The 22,815-nt window shown below is 47.7% G+C and overlaps 1 protein-coding gene across 1 annotated transcript in view; it reads left to right on the forward strand.

Moving 5' to 3' along the window:
- The window catches only part of NEU1 (neuraminidase 1), a 105,963-nt gene that overhangs the window by 77,819 nt on the left and 5,329 nt on the right, over window positions 1-22,815 (forward strand). Inside the window, exons 4-5 of the mRNA XM_086924558.1 lie at window positions 12,731-12,913; window positions 13,398-13,617. Coding sequence (XP_086780684.1) covers window positions 12,731-12,913; window positions 13,398-13,617 — 403 coding nt within the window. The remainder of the gene's footprint in view (window positions 1-12,730; window positions 12,914-13,397; window positions 13,618-22,815) is intronic.

Consider the following 22,815-nt stretch of genomic DNA (forward strand, 5'->3'; position numbering starts at 1 on the left):
TCTCTCTCTTGCTATGGCTCAAAGTCTCTTCCTTTGGTATTTTCTCTCGCTTGCTATGGCTCAAAGTCTCTTCCTTTTGGTATTTTCCTCTCTTGCTATGGCTCAAAGTCTTTTCCTTTGGCATTTTCTCTCGCTTGCTTTGGGTCAAAGTCTCTTCCTTTGGTATTTTCTCTCACTTGCTATGGCTCAAAGTCTCTTCCTTTGGTATTTTCCTCTCTCTTGCTATGGCTCAAAGTCTCTTCCTTTGGTATTTTATCTCGCTTGCTTTGGGTCAAAGTCTCTTCCTTTGGTATTTTCCTCTCTCTTGCTATGGCTCAAAGTCTCTTCCTTTGGTATTTTTCTCTTTCTTGCTATGGCTCAAAGTCTCTTCCTTTGGTATTTTTCTCTCTCTTGCTATGGCTCAAAGTCTCTTCCTTTGGTATTTTATCTCGCTTGCTTTGGGTCAAAGTCTCTTCCTGTGGTATTTTCCTCTCTTGCTATGGCTCAAAGTCTCTTCCTTTGGTATTTTCCTCTCTCTTGCTATGGCTCAAAGTCTCTTCCTTTGGTATTTTCCTCTCTCTTGCTATGGCTCAAAGTCTCTTCATTTGGTATTTTCCTCTCTCTTGCTATGGCTCAAAGTCTCTTCCTTTGGTATTTTTCTCTCTCTTGCTATGGCTCAAAGTCTCTTCCTTTGGTATTTTCTCTCGCTTGCTTTGGGTCAAAGTCTCTTCCTTTGGTATTTTATCTCGCTTGCTTTGGGTCAAAGTCTCTTTCTTTGGTATTTTCTCTCGCTTGCTTTGGGTCAAAGTCTCTTTCTTTGGTATTTGTCGGTCTCTTCCTTTGGTATTTTCTCTCGCTTGCTTTGGGTCAAAATCTCTTCCTTTGGTATTTTCTCTCACTTGCTATGGCTCAAAGTCTCTTCCTTTGGTATTTTCCTCTCTCTTGCTATGGCTCAAAGTCTCTTCCTTTGGTATTTTTCTCTCTTGCTATGGCCCAAAGTCTCTTCCTGTGGTATTTTCTCCCGCTTGCTTTGGGTCAAAGTCTCTTCCTTTGGTATTTTATCTCGCTTGCTTTGGGTCAAAGTCTCTTTCTTTGGTATTTGTCTCTCTCTTGCTATGGCTCAAAGTCTCTTCCTTTGGTCTTTTTCTCTCGCTTGCTATGGCTCAAAGTCTTTTCCTGTGGTATTTTTCTCTCGCTTTCTATAGCTCAAAGTCTGATAAAGAAAAGTATGGGCCTGGCCTTAAAATTATGTGCTGGTATGCCCAACCAGCAACTGCCAACTCAAACTAAGCACTGGTTTAACAGTCTGTAGCTGTAGGAGGAAAGGACTGCTCCTGTCTTGTTGTTTTACTGGTATATTAATCATGCCTATCTGCAGCATGGAGGACAGCCTTTTTTTTTGCAGAGTTTTATATAGCGCGAACTTGACCCGAACCTGGTATCAGAACGCTTTACATAGCACCAGTTACGTTACATGAGAACACACATTCATTTTGTTAGGCACGGGGATATTAAGTGATTTGCCCAGAATCACAGGAGGTTTAGTGACATTACCGAGACTCGAACTCGGTTCCTCAGGTCCGAGGTCAAATGCCCTTAGATCATTGCTGTAGTCCAGGGACGAGAGAACAAGGCGCTGTACTGCAACTATTAGGTCAAAGGATTCTAGAAAAGGATTGAAGGTGGGGAAGTGATTTGAGTTGGAAGAATGCCCCTTGTGCCAGATGTTTAAGTTTGTCTTTTGTCTAATCTGAATGCTAAGGATTTGCCGATTCAGCAATTTGAGGTGGAAAGTCAGCAGCCTGGACTACATGTATCAATTTTTAATTTGAATGGGAATTAGGATTTGGCAAGAGAATAATGCATTTCTTATGTAGTTCATTCATCTTCAGGTTCTTTTGAATGGTGGGTAAACAAGAGGACAAGGTTGAGTGGTCGGAGTTACTTTATTTTATTACAGGGTAACCCCTGCATGCAGTTGATACTGAATTCCTAATTCTGTTAGAAAGAATCCAGGGGGTTCAGCATTGCTCCAAATAATAAGGGAGCCAGTATTGAGATTGTGGGATCTCATAGATTTCAAGGATGTAACTTAAGACCCATTTTTTAATAGTGTTGGGTGGTGAAGCACTGAGGCGAAGCGCCATGTAAATAATCTTGAAGAGGGCTAAATGGCATGTTTCTACAGCTGCTAGTCCCCACCTGTTACCTTTGAAGTGTGAAGTACTCCTGCTTACCCCATTTACTCCTGCTCACACCCACCGTAGGCTGCCCGAGAGGCTCCCATCTTCGCCTTTTATGTTCCCGGAAGCACCAACACCTGTCCAGTTGGCCTCTGGCTTCCCAATCTCACCCATTTGCTGACTTCCCTCCCCCCAAGTATTCCCGCTTTTTCCCTACCCCCGGCCCTGGCTCTCATCCTTCCCTGAGGACACTGGGCTGTCCTCTCAAGAGGGGTGCAGCACCCCGTAGTCGATCATATAAGGGAGAGAACAGGCGGCATCGTCGAACCAGAGGAAGGAAAGTTTGCAAAACACAAGTCTTGCAGTAGTAGTTTTAGATGCAGTAGTTAGATTCACTTACATCTGGAATTATATTGTGAGCATCTGTCTGCTCGCACACAAGTGCCTGGGTGTGCATGCACAAAGAGCGTGTGAGTTGTGCCCACTGCCTACCGGGGTAAAACACTTGCTCTCGAACGGTAGTGGTAATTCTTGTCAACTTTGGGTATCCACAGGAAGGTGCCCTCTGCCTTCCCCATATAACATGCTAGCTCTGGCACAGTGATAGTAATCCATGGCAGCTAGTGGTTCATCCATTGTATGATTCATATTGCACCTGTGCTGTCTGTGTAAAGGTGGTGGTTATTCTTGCCATCGTTTACGCATCTGCTGGACTGAGGGAGGGAAGGGGAGGATCTTCCTAATTATATTGAGCAGACGGACACAGTTGGTGGTGGGTGATTTTTTCAAAAGCGAGATTGGAATCGAAAGCTATTCCAAAGTTTCTAGCTTGTTGGACAGGGGGTTGTAAGGGGGCCCTGGTCTACTGAACACCTGCCATTGGACCATAAAGTGGGGTGACCACAGAGCACCACCTCTGTTTTGACTCCACTTAGTCAGAGAATTGTATTTTATCCAGTCCACAACTTCTAGTGATCTTATCTTGAACAAAGTTTGATGTGGTTTTGCACAACTCTTGAGGAGGAACATTTTAATTTACTATTGCAGAGAACGTGCCATAGTTTTGTGGACTAGCTTTTTATATTGCTTTGACTGAGTTTTATATAGTTGGCTGCTTCCCTCAGTAGAATGTTTCCTTCAAGATTGTTTCCAGTTTCTTACACTTCCGAATGGCAGATCACAAAGTCGCAGCGCTAAGGGGGAGGCGGGGCCGCGCGCCGCTCCCGTGCTCGTGACTGAACCGCTCCGTCACGGCCCACGGGTGAGCTGTGCTTGTGACGGAACAGTTCCGTCACGGCCCCGCCCGCTCTTCAGAACGCTCAGCGCAGGCGCGGAATTCGCTCCGCGCAGGAGCGGCGAGCGGTCCGTGATGGAACCGTTCCGTCACCAGCACAGCCCACCCGAGGCTCGTGACCGAACGGTTCCATCACGAGCATGGGAGGGGTTAATGACCTGCTGAATGGGTTGAGCTGGTAATCAGAAGCTGCAGGTCGGGCGGCACAAAAATAAATCCGGTTTCTGGCCTCTTTGTTTGTACATTGTCAACATATAAATTAAAATGACCTAACACAAATAAATAATCAGAGTTAAGTAGACCGGTAGTTGCTTCTTCTAAACGGAGATCTATCAATCAAAAAGCTTTAGGCCGCGGCACAATTGGAAGTCATTATCGTAAGGGTTGGTATTCTGCATCCTTGAAGGGTGGGATACTATAATTAAAAATGTTTGCATTTTCTTTGAAAACGCAAACTGTGCCACCGCCCCTTCTATCAGTGCAAACAAAGTGTTTTATTCAGTGGACAGTTGGGCTGGCATCCTCTGTCGCCAGCAAAGAGCCAGGTTTCAGTGATGAAGAGACAGTCTAAATTCAGATCTAAAATCAGTTTGTCAATTTCCATGCAGGCTTTACTAACGAGTGAACATTTACACTCATACAAGAAAGTAACTTAGATATTGTGCAAGCATGCGCTAGGTTCTGAACTATTATTCAAAGACTCATGGGACTAAGATAAGGTTTAAGAATAGGAAGGTTTTTGAAGATTTGCTGAAGTTATTATGGGGGAGAACACGACGATAGAGCATACCGCCAAGTCAAGAGTTCATTTGCACTAACCTTCGATACAAATGTTGGAACCTTCTTGGCCCTTGGCCCTGCTGAGTCCTGGAAGGGTGAAGATTTGCTTGCCTTTGGCATAACATTAGAGTGTCTGAGCCTATGTTTAAATGCCTGTTCCTGGTAATAGTCTAGACCACAACAGTGAAAACTGCAAAGTATCCCCACCTAAGATGGCGGCTGGAAGGCTGAGCAAGAGAAAATACTATCTATGTGTATGACCGGCTTGGGAAATGAAAAAGACCCAACCAACCCACTACTAGTGACACTTGGGGATAAATCAGTCAACAGGTAAAGTGCACAGTACCATATATATATTGCAGCCTGAATGCAAGTAACCAGTCTAAAAAACGAATTGAAGCTCGGTTATATTGAACATTTACCAAAGAACATTTATCTTTAAAAAATGTCACTGTAGACACCAGAGATTCTTGCATCAAATGGGGTGTGATGTGATGCACATTACTCATCTGTGCTCATCCTCACATAGTGATCGTGAATGTTGGCAACTTGTGGGCATCCTTGGGACGATGGCCATTGCCCACGTTTAGTAAAATGTTGGCCCTGCATATTGGTGGTAATTTTTGGCAAAATATGGGTGTCCATGAGATGTTACCCGTTGCTCATCCATGATCAAATGCATAGCCTTGTATAATGGTAGCATCCGTTGTAAGTTGCCAAACCTGGGTAGTCTGCTTGCTGTGGCACAATGGTGGTAATTACTGGAATATTGGGGGCATCCTTGGTGTGATGGTATCTCCCTCTCTGGCTCCTTGATGGGTCTAACAGAGTGGCAGTAGGTCTTGCCATTTTGTAGGCATTTTGTAAGCATCCATTGACTAATAGTGTCAAAATCTGGCATAATGTTCATCGTGGCAATATGATAGTAATTCTTGGAAAAAGCTGTGGGCATCAGTGGCACCCATTCTTGCTGTAATGCAAGCCCCACATTATGGTGGTAATTTATGACATGGTGGCATGATGGTGCCAACAGAAGCTTAATGATGGCCCTTGCTTAATAGTGGTTATCCCTGCCATACTTTGGGCAGCCATAGATTCATGGCACCAAGAAATGAATGTAAATAAGTTTGAATAAATTAAAGTTCAGCTGGCTCTGAAGAGAGGAGCCAGTGCAAGTAAACATATTTCACATACGGTGTATGTACTTGGCTCAACCCTCCATTCGCAACCTATGACAGATGCATATTTGCCAGTGTTCAGGTACTGGGGGCACTGTTGGACAAGGCGAAACGAACTGCCTTTGTAACTGTTGATTATACATTGATAACTGTTAAGATTCAATGCAGAATAAAAAAGACGTATTCATTCAGAGCCTATGTTTGAGGTTATAATGGACAATTGTTGCAAAGTAAGTTCCACCAACTTAAACCCCCTTGTTTTTTCACTTTTGGCTACCCTGTATTTGACCTTTTGCTTTGAGTGAGTCTCACTACTTGAGTCTCACTCTATATAGGAGGCTCTGCCTGGTTAGATATGAACATGTGAGCAGACATGTGTATGCTGCACATGTAAGACTACAATCCTGAGCAGTCTGGAGTCTATGCACAGGTATCCAGTAGAAAGAGGGACCCCTCAGGCATTGGTTCTTACTGGGGGGCTAAGGGGGCGAGGGGGCATACATTATAATGTAAGTGGGCAGTCATAGTTTAAGTGCTTACTGAAAATCTTTGGTACTTGATTGAAACACACATTATAGGAATAACCTGTACTAAAATACAGTTTTGTGCTACTTCGGATTACATGGTTCAGTGAGATATTAATCTAGGGATATATATGCATCCTGAATGGCACTTTAAGAATGGTTATGTTTCCCAGACTCCGCTGTTAACTTGGCCCAGTAGGCCTGGGATCCAATGAAGAGCTCTGCTGTCCAGCAGGAGGATCAAGGGCCCCCCCACACAATTGAGCAACTAACAGAGCTTGACAAAGTTCCTGGGAAACGTCGTGTGTGTGGAGGAAATCTACATCAGTTAATTAGCTTGTCACACTGGACAGCCTAGGCCCAAGCCCACACAAACAAAGTAGGAGGGCAGGACCTCTGGAGCTAAACACAGGAGGGGCTCCCCTTTGTTGGCTTGGTGGGAAGGGATCCGGCAGCTGAGTCAGGCTCTCAGGGAAGCTCTTTTCACAGTCAACCTGAGGTCCCAGAATGCTATGCAGAAGGGTTGGGATAGAGGTGGAGTAAAGTGGCACCCTGAGATTGGCCAGTAGGTCTAGAACTTTCCACCTCTACTTAAAAGCCCATACACAAGGGAGAGACTGAGAAGGCATTGGACCTGGGAGTGATGATTCCGAAAGAATGCCCAGCTGGAAGGATGGACTGAAGGACTTTAGTTCCAATTGACCCTCAGGACTATGATGGCCACCCTTTGCTCCCCGAGGTACAGTTGGGGAATGAACCTGCTGGGGGCTTCCCTTGCGACTTCTGTGGACTGGTCCTGCTGCTGGGCGACCCCCATTAGGAAAGTTACCACTGACTCTGCTGACACACAGGTCACAAGACAGCCAAAACCATGATGCCTGGGGAGTGTGTCATGTAAGATGTTCTACGTTGCTTGCAGAGGGGCTGCACAAGTTTCAGAATCCAGCTCCCCACAAAAAGGCAGGCAGGAAAACGTGCATATTGCTGTGTTTGAAAGCGATATTCCCCGGGGAGGGCCACGCCTCTAAGGGCTGGCTCATCCTTAGTAACTTAATGGCATACGATTGGCCCCAGCTACCCATCCTGCGGGGCCTGGCGGAATAGAACTGTCCTGGGGGAGGACCCTATCTGCGTGGGACAAAAGACATCACCTTTGCTCCAGCCCATGCTACCCCTGCCCATGTGGAGGAAACGGGCACACGCCGCACCACCACAGCCCGCGTGGGTGGGAGAGATTCAATACTTATTCACAATGTCAGTGGTTAATAGTTAATGGTTTTACAGTATAATGAAGTCTGTTGAATGTTGGTACTACCCCCAATGGTTTCAGTTGTGGGCTAGAACATGTATTGCATATAGGTACTGTCCCCATTGGCTTAAGTGGTGTTGCAATGGTGAATTATAACATATTTCTGCTTTTACTGGTGTGGTGAATCCCTGACAAAGCCAGTAGTTCTGCCTTATTGACAATGACCCCTGCTTGTATTGTGATGTTGCATCTTGTGTAGATGGGGGGTTTGTAGTAAGGTGGTGCAGGACCCACCAGGGGTGTAACGTGATACGATGGTGTCACCAAAGGTATTCCCATCTACAGCAGAGGTCTTCAAACTACGGGCGCGCCCCCTGGGAGGCCGTGGCTAAGTTCCTAGGGGGACGCAAATGCCTTTGTCAATAAAATGTAAATGAAGATGGCCTGGAAGTGTGACTTTCTTTATTTATCGTGTTTCCAGGCTGTTTTGATTTACATCCAGCAGGTAAAGGGCATATACAATGATGGTAACTGGTATTAATGGTGACGTGGTGGCATGGTCAAAAAAGTGGCTTAGTGGCTACAAAGAAATTAACAATATTTTCTGTAAGTACTTTGCTGATTTTTTCAAATTTAGCCAGCTGCATTTAAAATAATGCATACACCGTAAACGAAAAACAAAGGCAAATTGAACTAAACCTTGAAACCAGAGAGTTCTAGAATTGAATCGTGCTTGGTAACGTGTGGAATCCTGACTTGTGTATTTACAGTGCTATGATGTCCCAGCCCGTAACACAAAGCACTGTGAATATGCAAGTCATTATGTAAAAATTGTCTTATACAGTATATAAGCAAGGCTGCTGGAATTAAGTGGCGGGAAGGATGCAATTATGTGGCAGAGTTGACTAAATTATGTGGCAAAAAAAGTCCACATTTGCGGCTTATCACAGTACTTTTTATGTTAGTGTTACTTCATTACTTTATCAATTTTACGCATGCTAACACTTTGTGGGCAAATATTTCCCCCCATTGCTGCCAGATTAATACCCAATTTCAGCAGTAAGCAACAAAAAGCTGACTGTCAGCCTTTGCGATGAGCCTTTCACCGCGTAGCAACATGTGATTTTGCCTTTTTAGTAAGTTTTGATCCGTCTGAGCTGGAAACACATTTTTTTTTAAATCTGTACAATATGCAGCAGATGGTCGATTATGTGGCATATGGATTTTAAATGACCATCACTACCATTTTTGCAGCAGGTTCAGTGGCACTAGGGCAGTGCACCCCAAGTTTGTCTGTTACTAGCAAAATAGCGGATGGGAACCTGTTTTTCCTTGTTGGCATTGGAGCCCAGGTTACCTTTGCTGTGCAGGGAACAGGTCCTAAGCCACAGGCAGGCAAAATGTGGGATTTCTACTTTTTTTTGGTTTGGTTTTTTACACAACGGGGCAGACCACTTTCTTTGGACCTCACGTCTAGGAGTGATGGTACAATGGGCAGAGTAGTAGGTATCATTTGAGCTTCAGATGCAGTGTTATGGGGGACCGGGGGCGTGAGGCATCAAAGTCGGGGCCCGACTTGAAAACCTTTTGCTCAGGGGGGCTCAAAGCAAAAAAGTTTGAAGACCTCAGATCTACCGTATTGTACCTGTTTTGTAATTTTAATGCTTAGCATTTAGTAGTGGATGTGTAATAAAAGTATTTTTGCTTTCTATAAGAAATGGCACTGGACAATGATTTATTGAGGTTTGTTGTTGAACGCAGTGAGCTGGGGTTACTAGCCCACACCATCTCTTCTGAGTAGGCCTTGGACCGCTTTGCTAAGCTACCCTGAGAGGGTCAAGTACAACAATGGGCCTCTCCTGTCCCAGTGAAGAGGCACTTATTTCTTGTAATGGACTCGCATCTTTCACGTTCTTCACAATTAATGACCACCTTTCTTACTAGACTTTCATGGTCCAGAGTATCAGAGGCCCCAGTTTGTCTATGTCGTTTAACACTGCCACCACAGATGTAGTGACTTCAGCCATGTGTCAGTGTCATTCTTGTGTGGTGCGTCTTTGCACCTTGCGTTTTAAGGGCGCATGTGCCGTTCTTTCACAAGCTCAGGGAGTGATAGAATATATAAAATACCCAAATTATGAAATATTAAAATGTTCATGACAAAGTAGTGACTTTGCATTTTTAGTATTAACAGTAATGTAATGGCGTCACCTAGTGGACATATGGGGGAAAAGCAGCCTTCCTTATCACGTCGTTCCTCCAACTGTGTTCATGACTAGCACAGACACCATTTCAATCACGCCACTGCAACTTGCACAATTATGCAGTACGTTTCTTACGCAAAACCTCCTGTAATTACGCCCCGCCGCCTAATTACGCCCCGATCTTCTGTAAAATTATAGAGTGGAATGGCAGGAACAGCGCGACCTAGCACTCACATCCACTTGCACAAATTCATTGGAAGTGCAGGCGAGGAATCGAAAATATTGATTGCACACGCGAATCACCGGAAGTTAACACGAGGGATGCAGAGACAACGTATAACTATTGCGTAGTGCAGAATATTGCAGTAAGACTTAGAGATCATGGTTTCCAAACTTCCTGAGGTTTGAATCGGTGAAAGTACAATGTTTCCTTTTCGGTGTCTGTCCTCAGAAGTTGGGGGAAAAAAACGTTCCTAGTGCTCTGAGAAATAAGTGATGCTGGAGAAATTGACACCCGGACTGAACTACAACCAACCTGAGGGTAATAGGTTCAAGCAAAAACCTTGTACCCTTATGCATGGTAAAAAAAAAGTCTCACTCCGTGTTATCGCCACGTTCTGTAGAACTGTCTAAGTGCAGACTTCTGGATTGGGACTGGCTAGCGGAGTATGAGCACACGCAGTTAAAGCCATGTTGTTGTGTGTCATGAATTGCCAGCTCGGGCACTGCCTCCTTCTGCCTTGAAGGTCACCGGGAGCCGGGCTGCTCCATATCCTTGGGGACATCACTAGAAGGCAGGCACGCTGACCACGGCGCCCCAGAGAGAGAGAAGGCGGCTTTTGTTCGTCCGCCTGTTTACGTTCATGCCCTAGTTGAAAAAAATCTCTTTGAACACACAGCATAGTAGGTGAAACAGAAAACCTGTAACACCGACAATCTATACGATCTGGTAAGTGCAGACATTTCTGTAGGCTTGCAGCCTTACTTTTTCACTTGGCAGCAAGAAACCCTCAAAACCAGTGTGAATTAAGAAGAAATATGGAAATTCAATTTTTTCTTTTTATATTTGTGTTTTTTTAACAGCTTGTATCTCGTATTAGAGGACAGCGGAGTCCTTTGCATAGCACATAAAGATGTGCCAGTTCTACTTAGCCATATGGGACTTCTGGGGGCATCTGCGTAACTCGTCAAGGTACATATAATATTGATGCATTACAATTCTAGAGGCAGAATGCTCCGGCGTCTTACTGCAAAGCCTTCTGGTGGTGACCGGGATCTCATTAAAATGTGAATGTTGCCTTCCTTCCTGATTTGTTGGTGAGAGGCAGCAGCCTTTGAGCTTCAAACACCAGCCTCCCGTGACACCAGCCTCCCGTGGCTCCAGCCACCCAAGGACATTCTTGAAGAGGTCTAAAAGTTCTTGTCAGATCTTCAGTGAATGGACAGCAAAGGTTTTTCTCTGTCAGTTCCTTCTTCAATTTTTGGATTTTAATCTTTGGTGGAGTTGGCATGGAGGTTTAGTTGATTCCAGACTTTCCCCGAAGGCTTCTAAAGTGTTGATTGTGGGTGACGGAGAAGGCAGGTGACAGGGTGCTGTAGGTGATGGAGACCCATATTTGGCAGTCTGACCTGGATCTGGAACCAAGTGTTGATGAGCACATCAGTCTTCTTCCTCCGTAGTTACATCTGAAGGAACCACACCTTTGTTACCACCACTGGCAGCCCTCCTCATTTAGTGCAGGTGCAGCACCGAGCCCGGCAGTTAGGGTAATATGAATGCTGGCTTAACGAGATGCAGCTAATTCATAGCAGACTATAAACTTGGGGGGCGATTAGGATTGCGGTGATTCCGCATCCTCAGGGCCGGCGGAAGCCACCGCCGGCCCGGAAGATGCGGAATCACCGCTGCGGTCCTTCAAAACACCCACCGCCAGATTAGGAAGGCGGTGGGATCAGCGGCGGATGGCAGGTCCGTCCGCCGCTGATCTGCGGGGTGTTGGCCGCAATTTGGTGCAAGACACCGCCAGCCAAATTACAATGTGTTTCAAAACATGCTTTTCCGCGGCGGATTCACCGCCATGGAAAATAGCTTCTGGGGGCCCTTGCGGGCCCCGAGGGTCTCAGGGGGTGGGGGTGCACATGGGGGGTACCTATGGTACCCCCTAGCATTTGCATGTACAAGGCGGCAGGCACCGTGCAGTGCCTGCCGTTTTGTGTATGCAAATGAAAGAAATGCATATTTAACATTGAGGCGGGTGCTGGTTGAAGCAGCACCCGCCGCAATGTTAAACATACAGGATGTGACCGCCAGGGTGGCGGTCACATCCTAATTCGCACGGAGGGACCGCCGCTGCCCCTGCGGACGGTCCCTCCACCTCGAGGGTGGCGGACGGACGCAGGTCCGTCCGCCATCCTAATGAGGCCCTTAATTAGTATGTTCTAAAGTAGCCAAAGGATATATGTAATTCGACTCCCAAGTCCTGTAATTAATATTAAAGGTGCTAATTACGCTGACTTGATGCCTAGGCTCTTCGATTCTTGGATCCCAACTAGCTGCTGATGAGTTTGGGGTTATGTGTGATTCAAAGTTCTGTTATTCCAAGAATTTAGATACATTAACATTTTCATCTGGAAAACATGACTAGTTGAATTATAACTAATCTTGGAATTAGCATAGTTAGTTCTCCAACAAACTAAATAATACGATTACTTCCATTGAAATAAGTAAAATATGTATTTGATACCAAACCGGTCCTTAGAATTTACATTGTGACCTCAGTAATGCGTGAAAATGTGTCCAATTGAATTGCAGGTAGACCAGGAATTTTGGTGATTTGTTGACCGTGGTTGCAGATGTACCTGAAGAAAGTCCCGCTCCTATGACTATCTCTGACTTGCGTATCCTACTCTCTCCATTCTCCTATTCCCCCACATTTGTAGTAACTTGTTGAGTTCCTTGATGTCTGTTTGAGATCCATTGCCTCTGTGGCTAGGTCATACTAAACTGACATCTTGAACACAAGACCAGGAATAATTAGACTCCCAGTTTGCCAGTAATCTGGGTAATTTGGCATTTAATCTGTGGTGTAAATGGTAAATGGTGACTGTTGATGATGCAATCTTTCATCAATCTGGTTAGCTAAAACCACCATCATACCAAGGAATGTGTGTAACTTGAGTCCCTAAAACATTAATAACCTATACATCTATGACCGCAGCCATGTTGCGAATTGTTTTTATCAATTTTTCTGGAAGTTCTTTATCGTTTGACCTTGAATAGATGTGCACTCTTTGCTATGATTGGGTCACTGTCTGTTCTCTGCTTTTCTTCCCCCACAGAAGAAGCTGGCTCCCAGTAAGGGGCGTCTGATCGTGTGTGGTCACGGGACTATCAGCGGGGACGGGGTCTTCTGCCTGCTGAGTAATGACCATGGAGTGACCTGGCGCTATGGAGGAAGTCTGAAGAGCATACCCTACAACCAACCCAAAAGGGCGCAGGACTTTAACCCCGACGAGTGCCAGGTGCTGTTTTCTCTGTCGCTAGGTTTGCAGTGTGTCAATCACATGCATGCACGCCTACATACTTGTGGTGCATGAGAAGGCACCTATAGGGTCCCGAAACACGAAGATCTGTAGGGCATACACTTAAGACTGAGCATGGACTGGAGGTGTGAACTCTCTTCACGTCTCTCCTGAGAACTGAACTCGTACTGAGCGAGACACCCTCTTACCTACCAACACACTGACTCACTCACTGTTTCACTTAATCCACCAGTCATCTCACTGAGTTTTGTAAATGTTCTCATGCACTTAGTAACTCACTCCTACACTTACTCACCCACTGTCTGCTTACCCATGCAGTCACTTCTCTTATTTTTCTCACACACCCATCCACTCACTCATGCATGAAGTTACAGGGCAGAGCTGAGTGTTAAATCACTGTCCGGATGGAATGCTTTACTGGCGCCCTTATTGCTTTAACACCACCTCTCATCTTCCTTTACAGCCCTATGAGTTATCGGATGGTTCTGTGGTGATCAACGCCCGGAACCAGAATTTCTACCACTGTCACTGCCGCATCGTGGTGCAGAGCTTTGACGGCTGCGAGAGTCTCCTGCTGGAGCACGTCACCTTTGACGAGACCCTGGTGGACCCCGCTGTGGCTGCTGGTGCACTCTTCAAGAACAACATTGTCTTCTTCACCAACCCGGCCCACTACAGCAGCCGTAAGACGCGCAGCACACTCTGGCCTTTGGGGGACTCCATTAGTGGTGTAGCACAGGCGTCCTGAGCCATAATGCTAGCACGCAAAATGGCTGTCATAGTCCTCTTAGTGCCACTGCACTGCTGCAACATTGATAGCTAGGTTCCTCCAAGACTCAGAGGGAGAAGGGAAGGGAAGGGAAGGGTAAGGAAAGGAAGGGAAGGGATAAGTGAAGCCTACAGGAAGACCAGATGTCCTCAGAGACATCCTGGCTGGAGGGTGCAGTCCTAAACTATCAGGGGACACTGTCCATACAGTATTCCTTCAGGAATGCCATCCTTTTGATGGCATTCATGCTTTGGGTCAGAAGCTGTACCTTGGAAGTTAGCTCAGTGGGTTAATGTATCACTGCAAACACATGTAAGCAGGTGAATGATATGTGTTCGAATCCAGTAAGGTAGCTTAACCAGCCTTCTTTATGTGGTCAACAAAACAGTTATGTTAAACTTTATAAGTAACAGCTTTTCATAAGTGCCTAAAGACAAGTGTTTTGGGTATAAACAATGTCATAGAAAGGATGCCAAAGGCACTAGTGCAAGCAAAGAAATGCTCCCCAAAGACCTGGTGAAACATCTATAATTGGGGTGTAATGGCCCCATTCACTCCACTGTGCCACTGCACTCCCCCCCCACCCCCCCCCCCAGAGTTTTATATAGCTTGAACTTGACTCGAAGGTATCAGTGCTTTACATTAGCACCAGTTGCATTACACAATGACACATTCATTTTTATTAGGCACAGGGAGAATAAATGATTTTCCCAGAATCACCGGATGTTGAGCGTCATTGCTGAGCGTCGAACCCAGTTCCCCGGATTTGAGGTCGACCCCCCCCCCTAGCCGTTAAACCGCACCCTCTCCCTTAACTTGCTGCACTGTTGATAGCCACGCTCCTGAGAATGAAATTAGGTGTACTGTGTATAATTTATAGGTCTGGCTTTAGGCAAGACTGTTTGATTGTACTAAAGTTCTATATCTAAATTACATTTACTGTTGGGACTGGAATGGGTCTAGCTAGGTATACTGTTGTGTTCCCTCTGCCCTGAGTACCTAAGTGGTTTCTGTGTGTGGCCAGTGTGATGTACACATTGTGTGTACGAGTGAACCAGAGTAATGGAATCTGATAGGTTCCATTTTCGAATCCCCTGGCTTGCTCATGTGCACAAGATGGAGGTGAAGTTGTTTTCCGAGGCAGTGGAAGTGTATTGCTAATATTCCTGAAAGTGGAAAAAGGAAGTTCAAACACTGAAATGGGGAGAGAGAAGACATGTCTCCCTTTAGGAATTTGATTAGATGCTGTTGCGGCAAGGAGCTGCTGATGAGCGTTTCTGAGCACTGTCCTTTGATATATGGTGGGGGAAAGGGTTGAAGGGTGGGGACTTTAGTCTTGGTTGTTCATAGTGCAAAGTGTCCTTCAGGTGAGACCAGCCTTTTGTTTCTTTTCCTGATCACTGTTCAGAATGGCCGTTCATCCCCAGGTGCAGAACACTCACAGCTGTTTGCGCCCCTGTTGTGGGTGTTCCAAATTGGAGATGACCCTGCTTTGGGGAGCATCATTCTACACAAAGGCTGAGAAGGACACATGAAACTGGTTCAGTGTAGATAGCAAATCTATATCCTCGGTCTGCTTTATCTGTGTAAAGGTAGGAGCTGCTGACCCTCTTGTCCCAGTCAAAGTTCTCTTTGACAACAGAAGGGCGTGCTCCACACAGTACCCATAGGACCACTGTAAACCAGATTTGGGGTCTGCCCGATAGCCAGATTCCCAAAGGTGTACGAACATGACCTGGAGAGAAGAGATGTCTCCCTGTCCTGAAGTGCCAGATTCCCAAAGGTGTACGAACATGACCTGGAGAGAAGAGATGTCTCCCTGTCCTGAAGTGCCTGGAGGTTGACCTGTCTTAGAATTGGAGGAAAGCAGAGTGCCAACACTGCAGGAGGTGCGGACTATCAGGGCTAGCAGAAGCATTGGAGCGGAGCGTCTGTTCATTGAGAGAGAACAATTGGTATTCTCCTTGATTGGAACGTCCACTCTCCTACCTGAAGCAGCGGGACTGTAGAAGTGTGCTTGATCAGACCACATCAACTGTACCGTGAAAGTAGCCTTCACTGTGGCACTGTAGTGAGGTGGCCTAAGTGGCCCGTGCTGCTGGTACTCTGAAGAAGTTGTACTGTGACACTGTTGACATGCGCCACAATGACTGTGCTTGTGTGAACCTGAAAGTGGCCTGTACAGTGGCATTGTCCTGAAGTGTGCCTAAGTGGACTGAGCTGTTGTGACCCTGAGCATCTGTGCTCAAAGTGGACTGTACTGCTGCAAGTCGGAAAGTGTGGTTGAAGTGGATATCTGAGGGACTATTAGTTATAGATTCCTTACCTTAGAATTACCCCCAGGCATCAGACTGGATCCAGAGAATTTCTTTCGTAGCAGTACCCCTGCGCGTCGGTAGGTGGTGTCAGTCGACTCCGTGTTCGTCGTCTGCATCGTGATCAGCGAGATGACGTAGCGCTATCTACTTAGACGCTGCCCCTGCATGCTGACGTCGGTTCTTTCTTTTTCTACGCCAGCCAGCGCAGATCTAGAGGGAGCGGTACCTCTAGTCACTTTTTTTACTGTCATTTTTTGACTTGTAGACATCTTTTTTTGAGTTGAGCGACTCCTGGTGCACAGGGATGTCACCTCAGTTGACCAGCTTCGAACTTTGTAACTCCTGTCACAAATTGATGTTGTTTATGGATCCGCACTTTGTGTGCCTGTGGTGCATGGAGTGCGACCATGACCCAAAGTCATGCTCCGACTGTTGGGCCATGAATCCGAAGACTTTGCGGGAGCGGTCCCGAAAGCTCGAGGTCCTGGTCAAGAGGGTGGTCGTGGGACCGGTCACGAAGTCACCACCAACACTCCTCTTCGAAGTCTTCGGGTAAGTCGAAGCACAAAAAGAAGGCGAAGAAGCACAGTTACTCTTTGCATTTTTCCCGTCCGTTGCTCGATGCGGCGAGGGATGCGGATGGTTGTCGTCCTTCGGTTCAGTCCGCGGAGCCTAATGGGTCGGCTCCGAGCTTCCCTCCCTTCCCAGGAGCTGGAGCGACCCCTGCCCAACTTCGTAGTTTCTACGAAGTACTCCACTCTATCTTTGGGCAGCCCGACTCCGCCGGTGCACCTTCGGACCCCACGGACTCGGCTGGGGGTTCTAGGCCTTCGAAGCCGACGGCTTCAGCCCCGGCACCGCAGGGCCCCCAGGAAACCAGGCCTGGAACAGATCGGTGCCGGTCGACCTTACAACACCACCTCTGACACCGAATCCATTAACGACACCTCAACTGCCGATTGTGTCTCCAGCCGGTGTCGACCCCGGCCTCCTCCTCGACCTGGACACTGAGCCGGACCGGCATCGGCCGACGCCATTACCGGTGCCGGCTGGTACTTTTGTACCAGTGTTCTACTCTGGTGTTCCTTTTCGCACTGAGTGTCAACCAGAGGAGGGTGAGGAGGACTGGGAGGGGTCTGTTGACTCTTTGGCAGGACACCTATTTTCAGCTCCTTTTCATCAGGGCAGTTCTGGATACAGCGCAGTTTCGTGCTTATCCTCCTGAGCAGCGAGTCCGGGATATTTAGGCTATGATTCCAATCTTTCAGCCTCTATCCTGGGTTTTGGTCAGAATGACCCTGAGGCTGCTGAGTCTCATGGCCTCCTGCTGGTGGATCATGCCAGGTGGCATATGTGGGCTCTGCAGTGGGACCTGAAGTTCCAGTGGGCACTGCATCAAGGGAATCTTTCTGATTGCATCCTGATTTTGGAAGGCACTGCAAACCAATTGCATTGGTGGCTAACAGGATTGGGAGGATCTTCTGTCGCAGCATCAGGGGACTGTCCTCCACCCGAAACTGTCCAGCCTCCACCTCCTTGCATGGAGATTGAGCGGCTACAGTTGACCGCTTTCGACCTTCCTCCCAAAGTCTGTGATGTAATCTTGGCAGCCAGGCGTCCCTCCACTAAAATGGTATATGCCTGTAGATGGAACAAATTTGTGGCATGGTGCACTGTAAAGGCTGTGGATCCCCTTCCTGCCTATATTTCAGAGGTTCTCCTCTTCATTCTTTCTTTGGCCCAGCAGTGTTCTGCTCTGGGCACCCTCACAGGCTAACTTTTGGTCATTTTGGCCTTTCTTTGGTTTCCTGATCAGCCTTCTCTTTTCAAGTCCCCTAGTAAATAGATTTCTTAAGGGCATTACTCACCTCTTTCCGCCTGTTCCCTTCGTAATGACCCAGTGGGACTTGAATCTGGTTCCAACGTACCTGATGGGTGCTCCTTTCGAACCATTACTTAATTGTCCTCTCAGACGCTTGACTCTCAAGTCTGCTTTTCTGGTTGCCATCACCTCTGCTCGCAGAGTGAGTGAGCTGCAGTTGTCCTTAGACCTAGACCTTCTTTTCTTCCCAAAGTGGTTACCTCTTTCCACATAGGACAGACTGGCCAGAGTACAGAAACTGCAATATTGGCGGTTGTCGAAGAGGCAAGGAAAATCATGGACTCAGGAGGATCAGTGGCAGTGATCCTCCTGAAACTGAGCGCGGCCTTCGACACCCTCAACCACTCGATACTGGTCCACAGGCTCTGTGAGCTTGGAATCGCGGGTACGGCCCTGACTTGGCTTAAATCCTTTCTTGACAACAGATCCTTCCAGGTAGCAGATGGCAATTTCACGTCCAGGTCCACAGCCATCAGCTGTGGGGTCCCTCAGGGCTCGTCCCTGAGCCCGACCCTTTTTAATGTCTACATGTCCCCCCTTGGAAAAATCGTCACCCCTTTTGGGATCAAGCTCCTAACCTACGCCGACGACACCAAACTGGTGGTGTCCTTAAGTCAGCAAGACCACTCCCTCCCTAACCTTCAAACCTGTCTAATTGAAATAAAGCTATCCTCTCTCCGCGCAGCGGACGCGTACAGCGGTCGCGCCGGATCTGCGCCGGCGTCGTGCCAGAGTCCTGCCCGTCTGCGCCCGTCAGCGTTCCGGAGGCGTTCGGCGTGGCAGGTATCTCTGGCCCTATGCTTTCCTACTCCGCTCAAGGGCTCTACTCTCTGCGTAACTGCAATGCGTCTTGTCACTCAGTCTTTCCTGGCCGATATAAGGGTAAACATAAGTGCCCTGCCTGTCACTGGCACCCTGTTCGCTCCCTCCCCTCCCCTATCCCTGTTAAGGATTGTAGCATAAAACACCTTTGTCTACTCCTTAATACGAGGTCGTTGCACCGATACACTCAAGAGATTTTTGATCTCCTCTCGACCACCAGTCCTACCTGTCTGATGCTCACTGAGACATGGCTCAATGATTCCTCTCACCCGGACATTGTGGCAGCCATCCCCACTGACTATACCATCCATCGACAGGACAGAGACAAGGGCAGGGTGGGAGGAGTTGCCCTGGTTGTGAAAAAATCTCTTTCGTGCACGGTCACGCATACACATCCCATCGCAGGGGCTGACTCTTTAGCCTTTACCATCTCCCTATCGCCGCAACAAGCGCTGAAGGGTCTGATTGTTTACAGACCTCCGGGCCCAGTGGGAACCTTTCTTGATGATCTCCAGCAGGCCATGTCGGTCCTTGTCCTTAGATCGGAGCGGTGCCTACTGGCGGGAGATTTTAATTTCCATATGGATGACCATAATGACCAGGACGCCATCAAATTGCTGGATATTGCATCCACTTTAGGCCTTTCCCCCTATCTTTCTGGTCCGACCCACGACAAAGGCCACACACTTGATCAGGTTTTTTCCACCACACCTATCATGGCTGTAACTCTTCTGCCCGTCGTCTGGTCTGATCATTATCTTGCCCATTTTGAAATACCTTCTACTGCGACCTCTCCGGCCAGTGCCATGAGGCAGCAGGGCAGCAGCTATAGGGCATTCCACCGGGTGACCCCAGACATGCTAACGCATGCTCTGGCAGTTCACCCTGTTTCCTGTACTGGCGACCTGGAGAAAGATCTGGAGAGCCTACAATCCTGGCTCCTTGCCAGACTTAATGAGCTCGCTCCCTCACAGCCACCCAGATCTGCTGCCCTGCGGGTCTCTGCCCCCTGGTTTACGGAGGATTTAGCCCACGCTCGTAGGCAATGTAAAGCTGCTGAGCGGGCGTGGAGAGTCCAGTATGAGCCTGAAGCCAAACAATGCTATAAAATCATGATGAAGTCCTACCACGATCTTATTTTACAGGGCAAGAAATGTTACTTCGCCAAAAGGATTGAAGACGCAGCTAACTCCTGTAAGGAGATCTTTTCAATTGTACGTGAATTCACCAGCCCCCGGACAACCTCTACTCAGGGTGCCCCGGTGGAGACCTGGGCTAACACGATTGCCAATTTCTTCACCACCAAAATCAGGCTAATTCAGGATTCTTTCCCGTCGAGAGCGTTAGAGGATTTATCTATGATGCCGACGGAGACAGCCTTCCTGTCTCCTCCTGGCCCAGCTTTGCTAGACTTTCCTCCCCTTCCGGATGCTGCATCCTTAGCCTTGATGAGGAACCTTAAATCGGGCTCACCGTTAGATCCGTGTCCAGCAAAATTCTTAGCGAAAATGGCAGATGTCATCAATCCCATAGCTAATCCTATCCTCAATTTATCCCTGAGTCAGGGTTTTCTGCCCCAGGCCTGGAAGCAAGCCATGGTTATCCCCCTGATCAAGAAGCCCAATCTTGATCCAGAGGCGCCTTCTAATTATAGGCCAATCTCGCTCCTTCCAGCACTGACCAAGATCCTGGAGAAACACGTGCACAGCGTGCTTTCTAACTTCCTGGAGTCTAATGAGTTACTTCATGAATCCCAATCGGGCTTTCGCTCCAACTTAAGCACCGAGACGGCGCTCCTGGAAGTCTCGGAGATCGTGAAGGAGGTGCTGGACACAGGAGGCAGGGTAATGTTAGTCATGTTAGATCTGTCGGCGGCGTTTGACACCGTCCCCCACGAGGATCTCCTCACCAGACTTCATAACATCGGTCTAGGGGGGACGGTGCTCAACTGGTTTCGTTCCTTTCTGGCCAACCGCCAGCAGACGGTCTGGGTCCCACCCGGGTCCGCCGAGATGCCGCCATTGGGAGTCGGAGTGCCTCAGGGCTCTGTACTGAGCCCCACTCTATTTAACATCCTTATGACCCCTCTGGCGACACTGGCGGAGTCCTACGGGGCCCGGATCGTCTCTTATGCTGACGACACCCAGCTTCTATTCACCTGTCGTAAGAGCGAAGAGTTCGATGGAGAAAGGATCCGCGAGTGCCTTGGGGCTGTCTTTAGCTGGTTTTCACACAACAGCCTCAAATGTAACTCGGACAAATCCGAAATACTATTCTTCGGATGCCCATCAGAACCAGATTGGCAGGGATGGTGGCCTGCTGACATGTTCCCTCCCACTCAGTCCTCTAAGTGGGCGAAGAACCTGGGGGTTAAAATTGACAACGAGCTCTCGCTCAAATCCCAGGTTTCCACTCTTACGGGAACATGCTTTGGGATACTCAGAATGCTGCGCAAGTTCTTTCCCCTTCTCTCGGAGGAACATCGGAGGATCACTGTTCAGGCACTCATAGGGTCCAGATTGGACTATGCAAATGTCCTATATCTGGGTCTGCCTGAATACCTCCTCCAGCGTTTGCAGGTTACGCAGAACGCTGCTGCTCGTGCAATTTTTGGCCTGCACCGCCGCACCAGTGCCTCCAATCTTCTTGTATCCCTTCACTGGCTTCCGGTGCGGAAGAGAATACTTTTCAAGGCCATGACTCTTGCCCATAAGGCCTTGCATGGCAATGGTGCCAAATATCTTCAGAGGAGGCTGGACTTCTATCGACCTGCACGATCTCTCAGGTCAGAAGCTTTGGCTTTGGCTCGGGTGCCACGCATCAAAAGGGCTCGGCTAGGTGGCCGGTCCTTTAGATTTCTTGCTCCGCAGCTATGGAATTCCTTACCGGTGTCCTTGCGAAACACCGCAAACCTGCTTGTCTTCAGAAAAGACTTAAAGACTTGGCTGTTCACTGGATAATCTGCCCCCTCTTTTAGGCCCCTGTTCTTTTTACTGTTATGTTTTCCAGCTCTTTCTTTGGTCTGGAGCACAAAAGCGCCGGGACACTCCTTTGGAGTAGCCGTTGCGCTATAAAAGTCCCATTTAACATAACATAACATAACATAACTAAATGGATGAACCTCTCCCAGCTCAAATTGAATAACGACAAGACCGAGATAATGACCCTGGGCAATAAATCACTCTACCATCCCAATTCCCTGTGGCCATCTTGCATGGGTACTCCACCTGTTCCGAAACAGGAAATAAAGAGCCTAGGAATATGGCTCGATGAAGGCCTCAATTTTTCCGTCCAAGCTAGGAAAACGGCTGGTATATGTCAGTCTCTTACGATCAGCTAGGAAAATTCTGCCCCTACTCCCTGCACAATCCCCAAAACTCCTAATACATCGTCTTGTGCTGTCCCGCCTGGACTATGGCAATGCCCTATATCTGGGAGCTCCCAAAAAAGCACTGTCAAAACTCCAGACAGTTCAAAATACCACAGCACCCCTTCTCACAGGAACTCATCGCCGTTGTTCAGCCAAACCCGCCTTGAACGCCTTGCACTGGCTTCCCGTTCAGGAGAGAATACAATTCAAAGCTCTCTACACAACATATAAAATCCTACATGGTAAGGCCCCACCAATCTTACAAAACCTCATCACACCTCACACCACCAAAAGAACGCTTCGATCCTCAAACTGCAATCTAGCTTCCGTTCCTAGAATTAAGAAAGCCCGCTCTGGCGGTCGACTGTTCGCATACAATGCCTCCAAACTATGGAATACACTACCCCCAGACATCAGAGCCCAACCCAACCTTCTTTCATTTTGCAAAGCACTCAAAACTTGGCTGTTCCCGTGAGGCTCCATCTACTTCTGGGCATCCACTTCTGGTTCTCTGTCATCTAGCGCTGGGACGCTCACGGGCAGCCACGCGCTCTATAAATCGGTAAAATAAAATAAATCACTTTGCCCACCTTCTTCCCGCCCGCATCCTTCCAAGGAGGAGGAGGGGCTCCACCGTCTGGATCCAAAACGTGCGCTACCTTTTTATCTGGATCGCACAAAACAATTCCGGGTGGATAATCAACTCTTTGTTGGCTATAT

This window comes from Lissotriton vulgaris, chromosome 5 (assembly GCF_964263255.1).
Source record: "Lissotriton vulgaris chromosome 5, aLisVul1.2, whole genome shotgun sequence".
NCBI lineage: Eukaryota > Metazoa > Chordata > Amphibia > Caudata > Salamandridae > Lissotriton > Lissotriton vulgaris.